Genomic DNA, 10,151 nt, shown 5'->3' with positions numbered 1-10,151 from the left:
CAATAACAAATACAAACAATAACTCAGATTCTAATAATTTCTTCTTCATTTCAAGTTGTAAAAGTCAATCTCTGGAAAGAACTTGTATTACACATTCTTTAAAATAAATTTCCTTCCTAACAATTTGAAAATATGCATCTTTCAGTGAACATCTGTAACTAAGCCCCAATGTTTTTTTATTCATTTCTTTAAAGTTTGTTTTTATTCAGCATTTATGATTATTTGAACATGAAAAATCTTGCTAGAAATTGTTTAAGGTATTATGCTATTAATAATGTTATTAACCTTTCAAATGGTGTGTGATCAGGGACATGACAAATTCAAAGTTTAGTCATTTTTATTTTTCATGTGCAGCCACATTTTGCAATAGAAATACACAAAAAAATTAACGTATTGAATAGTACCAAAATGTATATTGCACATAGAGTTACACAAAGAAACACAAAAGAAGTCATCTCTTAACTGCTGCCTTTTAAGTAATGCATTCTAGTTGAACTTTAACTTCCTGAATTTATTTTTCCTGGTAAATCCTAAACTGTTTGAGGTGAACAAATCAGATAAAACAAATTTCTGAAACACAAGAAGTCATGGGTCACAGTTATTCAATGTGATGTAACAAAGCTGTTTGATCGGGATTTACTTTGGTCTTTTGTACAAATTTGCAATCTGACAACAAGAATGTTTTTGTTGCATAACAGATTAAGTGAATGGATAAAGGCTTTGTGTTGTACAGTGAAACTGAAAGGTTTATTACTTCTGTTGCAGTAAATTTATCATCAGAAAACAGTGTGGTTTTATTATTTTACATAAGTTAGTGTAAACATTTACAACAGTTTATGCCACTTTTTGTGAAAAGTAATATCAGTAACACCAGCATATTGCATCAAAATGTAGCACCATGTGAATTTTTACTCTAACATTAAAAGATGTTGATTTTTCATGACATCCTCTTGTCAAGAATAAAGGGTGCATTGAAAGTTGGCTCCTGATGTCGTTTCTGTTCTTAACGTCGGAGATCGCCCCCAATTTGTATCACTTTGTCTGAAAGTTCATCAAGTGATCAATCAGTCAAGGCAATAAAGTGATTTCATCTTGTTAAAGGCATTAATCAGAACAACGGTACTATTGTTTATTACTAATAATCACCAAATAATCATTTTTATATGACAAATATTTCTCTCATAACAACCACATTATAAAACCTTAAAAAGACATTTTGACTTTAAAGAGAAAACAGATATAGGTGCATTAATAAAGGCTGCATTCTACTCCTGTACCTATAAGCAAACTTATTATTCTGTGAAACAAAAACAAAGCCTTTACCACTATTTTCATGTCAAAAAAAGGATATGTTTCCTGCTCAGCTCCTGAATGGCTGACTGCACTTTTTTCTGGAACACAATCTGAGCTTCACACATGCAGGCATCTTCTCTTATTTCACTCCTCATTTCCTCTGAAACAAAAAAAGTCATTAAGGTTTCTTTATCATTAATGTCTTGTTTCAGTTTAACTGGAAGAAGCAGCAGATGATTTATGTTCTTATGTCAAAGAGCAGTGTTAGATAAAATCAAACGTGTTATTTCAAAATACAACATATATAGATTAGATTTTGTGAATTAACAAAAATTATATACATCCAAGAAATTTGTTTGTGCGAAAGAAGGAGAGTTAAACTAAAAACATTCTGTAATTTGAACCAAGTAATCATTTAAGTGTGCTTATGTAAGTCTACTTACAGATGTCAGCTCTAAATAGAATAATAACATGCGAATTCACATGAATTCATTTCAAATATACAAATGACTTTACAACAGCACATTAAAAGCCAACATTCAAGAGGATAATTTAATCCAAACAATTTCTATGACATGGCATCTACATGACTTCTGTGCAGGACCAGTTTATGAGGCTGGACTTGGAGATCTTGGTCAGTGTCAGCTGCACACTTTCCAACAACTGAGGAATGCAAAAGAAAATACATAAATGTTGTGTATTTTCAGTTACAGGTACACATTATAATCTAAATCTAGAGAAATACATAAAACCTATTACAGTGATTCCACCAGATGAACTGAAAAGTCTTTTACTGTTCAAGGCTGCAGAAAACTGTGCTTTTGCATTTATGGTCTTCATTTACATACTGGGATGACACCGATGAAGTCAAGCACATTGGTTTCACTCTTAATATTAAAGACATAGTCCACTGTAGATTTCCTGATGGATTTTAAGTTTTTGACAACTAACTATATTCTTTCAAGAACTTTGTGCCAGACTGTTTTTTTTTTTTTTGGTTGACAATGAGAAGTCACATAAGAGTAAAAACCTGGGTGTTTGTCATGTTTATGCTGCAATAAAGCAAAATATTCTTACGTGAACATGTTTTCTGGTCTGTATTCAACACATATCCTTCTTGACACTTGCACTTGTAAGAATCACCGTTATTGAGACAAATATGCTGGCAGTCATGTCCCCGAGCACATGCATCCCAACCTGGAAGGAGACACTGGCTCATTTAACTCAATCAGCAAACACTCATAGTCTTTTACTTTGAAAGTTACGCTAAATAAACAAAAAAGAAAAAAAAAAGATGAAAGTACCATTTCTTGAAAGACTGACTATCGCCTGTTTCTTTGCATGCCAAAGTTTAAAAAAAATTGGTCTGTTAGTGCTTGGTATATGTGATGAAGATGACTTTCAGCTACTAGAACACAAAACATTTAGCTCAATATCTGTAAAAATGACTGTTACCGTCATTTTTGTAATTTCTAAGGTCGAATAGCTGTGATGGACATTCTGAATCAGGCTGACCCCAAAAGTTAATCTGTTATAGATATAGATTCCATAACTGTTTTCTGAGAGTTTCATTAAAAATCTATAATCTGGTTTATGAGATATTTAGCTAACAGGCAGACAAACGAACATATGCGCACCCCCATTTCTCTGGGAAAATGAAGCTATTTTAAAATCACAATAAAAACATGTCAGCTGCTCTTGGATTCAATTGTAAGATAACAGGAGACTCAAAGAATATTCAAAAAGCTGAAACAGTTTTGAAAGGAGGTTTTCTTACGTGAGCATGTTTTCTTATCCATGTTAAGCATGTATCCCGTTCGGCACTTGCAGATGTATGAAGCCCCATTGTTGACACATATGTGCTGGCAGTCATGTCTCTGAGCGCACGCATCTGAACCTGGAAATAAAAAGCTCACCGATCAGAGATATTTTTTTAACCATCACCTTTAAATATTACCAAAGCCTGTAAAAGAGGTTCTGTGGAGATAGTTTGATTTGCTGGTTCATACCAGAGACGTTCAATATGAAAGCTGAAAATCAAAATTCTTACTCGAGCATGTTTTCTGGTCTGGGTTCAATACATATCCCACTCGACACTTGCAGATGTATGAATCCCCGCTGTTTACACACATGTGTTGACAATCATGCCCCTGAGCACAAACGTCCAATCCTGAAACAAGACACCACTACGCCTGATACTGTTGTTCAAAAAACTTATTTATGAAGTAAATAATCAAAGGTTTTTTTTCATTTGTCTTGAGGCAAAACGTTAACATGCTCAGATGACGGATAAGAGGATCCTTACTTGAGCAAGTTTTCCTGTCAGCATTCAACGTGTATCCTGTTTTACATTTACACAGATACGAGTCACCAGTGCTGACACAGATGTGTTGGCAGTCATTCCTCTGTCCACATGCATCTGAACCTGAGAAGATAAAACTGTCTTATCTACTAGGTTCAGTTAATTAATGTACAATAGTGAAGCACTGGAAATAAAACAAACCCAAGACTCATCCAAAGTAAAATACTTACGTGAGCACGTTTTCTTATCTGGATTTAACACATATCCCTCTCGACACTTGCAGCGGTAAGAGTTACCACTGTTTACACAAATGTGTTGGCAATCATGTCCATGTTGACATGGATCAGAACCTGAAAAGAAATCACGTGATATGAAATATCTAAACATCAGTAGGTTGAGCTTTCCAGATGCAAAGCTGCAGCTCATTCAAAAGATGATAGCACTAACATGACACTGCAATGCTTCACCAAGTCTTTTTGCTTTTTCTGTTCTAAAATATCATTCCTCACATTTTATGAAGCTATCTTCAAAGCACACACTTTACACATCTATACACAGCCTACAGTGTTTGTTGTAAACCCATAATGCCCAGGTTCTTACGTGAGCACGTTTTCTGGTCTGGATTCAACACAAATCCCTCTCGGCATCTGCAGATGTATGAGTTACCATTGTTGACACAAATGTGTTGGCAGTCATGTCCCTGAGCACATGGGTCCGAAGCTAAAAGGAAGAGTCACGTTTTATTCAAATTTAATGCAACGTATGAAGTAATTTGCAGTCACAGATATTATGTACTTTAAAGCCCCGACAGCAAGTCTAGAAATCAATTTTACAATTTCAAATCTGAGAAATAACAAAAACAACCCACAAAGATTAAATTAAAAGATTTAAATCTTCAAACACAAATAAATATATTCTATTTAAAAACTTGTTAGCAATTTTTATCCTTTTGAACATTTACTGCTTTATGACACTTGCACAAGTAAAAATCATTATTCGCTGAATACACAAGTCTGAACCTGTATTATTACATTTACCATATCTGCTTTGGACAGGCACGAGTACATACTTTATATTTTAGCCTTTTTTTTTACCCATAAAATGAAACAGCACTTATAATCTTTCAAGTCAGGGTTATCACAGGTGTGTCTTACGTGAGCATGTTTTCTTGTCTGCATTTAACATAAATCCCACTCGACACTTGCAGATATATGAGCCGTCATTGTTTTCACAAATGTGCTGGCAATCATGTTCATGGGAACATGGATCAGAACCTGAAAAGACACACAATGTTATGTACAGTATGGGACACCTAAGGACATCATTAACATTTTGTTTTGTCCTAAAGGTGCCCTGTTTGACCAGTGCGACGGTTTTAAATCAAATTCTGATTTTGAAGCATCTAAACAGGGTGTAAAACAAGACTGTAGTATTCTTATGTGAGCATGTTTTGATGTCTGCAAATATCCCCTGCGACACAAACAGACATAAAATTTTATTTTTGATGTGAAAACCAAGACATTAACCCTGATTTGAAACAACTAAGGAAACTAATTTATGAAAAAAATCTGTTCATACGTGAGCAGGTTTTCTGGTCTGCGTTCAACACGTATCCCGCTCGACACTCGCAGGCGTACGAGTCACCGCTGGTGGTACAAATGTGCTGGCAGTCATGTCCCTGGGCACAAGCGTCTGAACCTGAAAAGAAACATTTCTACATTAAATAAGGCTTTTCCATCTAATTCCAAATGAGTTCTTCAGACGATTCTGCCAAAATACAGCAGCTAACTTGCAAAAGTCGTAATTTGAAGAAGATAAATAATACACTTACGTGAGCAGGTTTTCTTGTCAGGGTTCAAGATATAACCTGGGTGACATTTGCAGTTGTATGAGTTGCCACTGTTGACACAAATATGCTGGCAATTGTGTCCCTGAGTGCATGCATCCAAACCTAAAAAGAAACACTTTGTTTTCTGATTGGCTTAGGTCAAGTAAAGTCAGTCGATTTGTCTCGTATCTCTACGTTAATATGTAAGTAATTAGTTAATCTGCTACATGCAGGTTAGTTTGTTTGATCTCTGCATTCAAGTTAAATGGATTTTATTTTGAGTTTATGTATTTCAATTTATGTATTTATTTATTGTGAAGAAAGATGAATATTCAAGCTGTCCAGTTCTTTCGAATTTACACCACAGAGCACCTTTTCCAACAAATAATCCATGCAATCAAATAAACAGTGAAACTAATCACAAAATGAGCAGAAGAGTTGTTTTTATATATAACAATCTCATGTCTTTAGTCACTTGCTATCCAACAAAAGTTGTTTACATGAAAACAGAGTTCACTTTTTTAGTTCAATATATTTAACAGCAGGAGTTTTAGTTTATGTGGCTGTTTGCTGCATGTAACATCCTTCATATTAAGGACATTGCATGACTAGCTTGAGCTGCTTCGATCTGTCGAACTGGCTGTAAATCTTTCCTTTCCTATTAGCAGAAATAAAACAAAATGTGAAATATACATTCTGAGTTTTATTCTAAGCAAAATTATCATTATATTATTATTATTATCATAAAACTTTTATGATTTTTTTTTTCATTCCTAATATTTACATTAAAAACATTTTCTTTGCATTCATCGTTATAATAAATAGCTGCTGATGTTTTCCTGAGTTTGCAGAAGCCCAAATTGCAAAGCTTGCCCTCGGTTAACTGAGCAAAGCACAGGGCATGCAGCACAAAATGCAGTGCAGTCATTTAAGAGCAGCACGCTCCTGTGAAGTGTACAGACAGCATCATATTAGGTTTCAAACATTTTAAAGTATGGAAACTTCATTTTGCTGTAGGTAGGTAGGTAGGTACATTTATTTATATAGCACTTTTCAGCACAAGGTGACTCAAAGTGCTCTATCAGAAATGGATCAGTGTTCTCCTCTTTAAGTTGGTTAGTGTGTAATAAGTGGGGAACTTATTGCACATCTTTAATGCTCACTGCATTAATACCTCTTTGTTTTTACACCATGAGCAACAACAACAGTTAGTGGACAAGTTTTCTGCAAGATTTACAGTTAAAATATTTGCTAATGTTATGTTGCTCTTGTTCTTAAAACCAAAGAAAAGTCTCTATAACTTTAGAATGAAGATTCCCTTTATGGTGCTGCCCATATTATCACAGGTGAGAATAAAAGGATGGATCTGACATACCATTGTTTCCGTTATTGTCCCTTATTCCTTTACTGTCTTGGCTGCCTTTTAAGCCTAGTCCGTTATCATCAATTCTGACTTCTAGCGGAATATCTGCACTCCCATTATCATCATCCTTACCACACAAGGTTTCCCTAAATTTGGAAGTCAGCTTCTCTATGACACCATAAGTCTCCACATAGAAGACATGGTCATCGTGTGGTTGGCTGGCCATGAGTCGAAGGGACGTCATATCGGCTCTGTCTACACCCACTGCGTAGATCTCAATCCCAGATGCTCGGGCTGCTGCTGACACTTCCTCCACTTTGTCCTGGGGCCTCCCATCTGTCACTATAATGGCCACCTTGGCTATGTTCATGGAAGTGGCCCGGGCCCCAGCCTCCTTGGTAAAGGCTTTCTCCATGGCAGTCTTGATGGCCATGCCTGTCATGGTGCCCGAGGCTAGGGGCTCGACAAGGGCCAGTGCCTGCTTCAAGGATGGCTTGTCAAAATAGGTGTTGAGCAGAAACTCTATCTTTACTGTGCTGGCATAATTAACCAGGCCGACTCGGGTGGCGTCCGAGCCAATGACCAAACTGCCCACCATATCCTGCAGGAACTCCTTAGCCTTTTCAAACTCAGCAGGGCGTACGCTGCGAGAACTGTCTATGATGAAAACCAGGTCAATTGGCCGATTTCTGCAGTTAGATGTTGCTGTAAAAAAAAAAAAAAAAAAAGAAGAAGAACAATGTTTTAATGCAAGTATCTATTTTTAAATGCAGTTTGCCTTTATCAGTAAAACTTAATGTCATGGTTTTGGTCACACAGGGAGTAGTGATGCTACAGATTTATGCTTTAGGACGTGTTCAAGTTATTCAGCTTGGCTGAATTGAACATTGTACATTGTTTTGTAACGATTTTGCAAAGACTTTAGAGTTTATATGTTCAACTTCAACTCAGTCCAGTGAAGAATGAGACAATATCAAAGCTTTTAAAAAGACAAAAAAAGGCATTTCTTTTGGAATAATTGTTATAGAACTAAAATAAATTTACAATAGGTTTTTCAAAAATGAAAAACCTCTGAAAGGGAAATCTTACATCCGCAGAAGAGGAAACAGACAAAAACTACTTTTACCAAGCTGCAAAGATTCCTATAAAATGATTTGAATACCAGTTTTAAAAGTGTTTTTTTTTAGTTCCAATAATGTAATAAAACAGGATGTGGTTTAATGTTGGCTGAGGCTCCTTACCTGAGTCAGGGGCATCTCCAGCAGGCTGCCAGGAACCGGATGGTGAAATCTGATGGCCTCTGTCTGTCTGCTGCTGATGAGAAGTCTGAGCTTCATGAGACCAGGAGTTCATGCCACCAGCTTTGCAAAACACAGAGACAGTATAAGGGCAGAGGTGCTTTGAAAGAACAACAATGGCAACATTATGGTTTTTATTTAGCCCAATAATTTGACTGTAGTAAAAATGTATGAATTTATGTAACATAGTGCAAAATAGATAAAAAAAACACTAAACTTTTCAGTGTTTTATTTAAAAACACAGGGTGATGTTATTAAACTAATCTCTACACGAAGTGAGTGTACATACAAATTTAACACTAAGGGACCCAGCATCCACCGACCAACCTTCACTGGCCCCTTTGCGTCCACTGGAACCTGCGCGCGCGCGCAGGCGCTCCTGCAAGTCTGGTGTCGCGAAATCACCTCGTCTGACCTCCTTAAACTTTTCTGCATCGTGCAGTTCGGAATAACTCCGCTCCGTGGATCCAAAGTGATCAGAGCGCCCGTGGACCCGAGCAGGGACCCGAGGAGACCCCCGTGAAAGGCTCTGCCGGCGCTGGGACCCAAGCTGCGGGTTGGAGCCTTCAGAAGCCGCCGCCAGGATGCCCGTGAAGACCACCAGCTTCCACACTAATGAAGTCATGTCGTCTGCGCCTGGTTTGCAGACCTCCACCTCTGGGTGTCTGCTCCTACAGCTTAGTGTTGCCTATTTATGTGCTGCAGGAGCCCTGTCCACAAGGCGGGGGGAGCAGGGGCCAATCAGGACACAATGAACCCTGAGGTGAGGGTCGTTTTAGATGAATTAGACTTGTAACATCCAACACCGCAAAGCTGAGTGCACACTTCTGCACCTTACAGCACCTGAAGGTTTATGTGTGGCACATGGCCTGATTGTGAATGTTATTTATTGTAAAGTCTTAGTAGCACATATGGAGAAAAAGTTGACAAATGTCATGGTTTTATCCCCTGTATCACTATGACACAGATAAATAAGGCAATAATATATAAAAGCAAACTGAAATACTGTTTTGCTATGCATTTAAAAAGTTCACCGTGTTCTCAGATCTAAAGGGCAAATGTAGAAAGCCTGAGAGCGACAACCTCAAGAGCTCAGTTTTCTTTTGTTTCCAGGATCAGGGGAAAAAAATAAACGAACAAACCCTAATCAGAGGGACTTGGAGTGCTGCAGTAAGGATTTCATTTTTCCAGAGGATTAAGGCTCTGAATGGAATTAGGCTACTAAGCTCCTAATTAACCAAAACAATAGCCAAATTAATTTTTTTAGCTAATATTAATCATGCAACATTAATTCTACTCATACATATTTTCTATTATCAAATTATTCAAAAGTCTTTTTGCATAATACTTCTAGAGTTTAGCCTCTTATGATTTACAAGAAAATGCATTTAATCTTTAAATGAAGGACACTTGCTTTCCTTTTTTCAAACAGTACTGTTGACATTTGGGCCACTCACAGGCAAAGTCAGTAACACAGCTCATGTTGTAATGCAGTGTTCTGCTGGGAAGACCTGCAACCTGGTACCCTGATGGATGCAACTTTGAGATTAGTCACTCATTAGACACATCCTCCACACAGCAGCTGCACAATCCAAAGGTATCTCCATAAATGAGCTCTGCAAAAGGTACTAATCTGATAGTATCTAATAGTGCTTTTGAGAGGTAAACACAAACCACAGGGCCCAAAAACTCTATTTCAAATGCTTTACTCCCAGGAACTCAGTCCACAAGATGTTACTTGTTTTTGTCCTGGTTGGCCAAATGTGGTAAACAAGAGACCTGGTCAATGACATAAGGTGTTCATAATATTATGGCTCATCAGCATGTATCACAAACAAAACTTGACAGATGGTACTCATTCAGCAAATTTGTATGTGGCTTCCTTTTCATGAAATTCAGTGCAAATTGCATGCCAGAAGGTTTACATGCACAGAATTCTGTGGAAAATAAAACTATACAGAGGCCTTTGTTCAAACTTGTTTATCTGCTGAAACTGTGATAATGCTTTCTGTATTTATAAAACAGTGAATGAATCATTTTCTATGACCTATTTAAATGACTTTATCA

At 37.0% G+C, this 10,151-nt stretch overlaps 1 protein-coding gene across 6 annotated transcripts; it reads right to left on the bottom strand.

The window, feature by feature from the left end:
* Positions 1–319: 319 nt before the first annotated feature.
* On the bottom strand, positions 320–8,734 carry LOC108245060 (matrilin-3-like). Of its 6 annotated transcripts, none has more exons than XM_017431691.2 (14): positions 8,412–8,734; positions 8,028–8,147; positions 6,799–7,491; positions 5,427–5,546; positions 5,174–5,293; positions 4,750–4,869; positions 4,196–4,315; positions 3,826–3,945; positions 3,599–3,718; positions 3,344–3,463; positions 3,071–3,190; positions 2,371–2,490; positions 1,352–1,453; positions 320–1,056 (listed from the first exon to the last, which is right to left on the bottom strand). In XM_017431691.2, the coding sequence occupies exons 1-14, from the start codon at positions 8,707–8,709 to the stop codon at positions 1,004–1,006; spliced, it is 2,346 nt and encodes a 781-aa protein (XP_017287180.1). In that variant the 5' UTR covers positions 8,710–8,734; the 3' UTR covers positions 320–1,003. The 6 variants fall into 6 exon arrangements, with proteins under 6 accessions (XP_017287180.1, XP_017287184.1, XP_017287183.1 ...); XM_017431695.2 differs by having other exon boundaries at positions 6,919–7,491; XM_017431694.2 differs by having other exon boundaries at positions 8,490–8,734.
* Positions 8,735–10,151: the final 1,417 nt, after the last annotated feature.

The sequence above is a fragment of the Kryptolebias marmoratus genome, linkage group LG10 (genome assembly GCF_001649575.2).
Source record: "Kryptolebias marmoratus isolate JLee-2015 linkage group LG10, ASM164957v2, whole genome shotgun sequence".
Classification (NCBI taxonomy): domain Eukaryota; kingdom Metazoa; phylum Chordata; class Actinopteri; order Cyprinodontiformes; family Rivulidae; genus Kryptolebias; species Kryptolebias marmoratus.
This window is presented reverse-complemented; position numbering and strand designations above follow the sequence as displayed.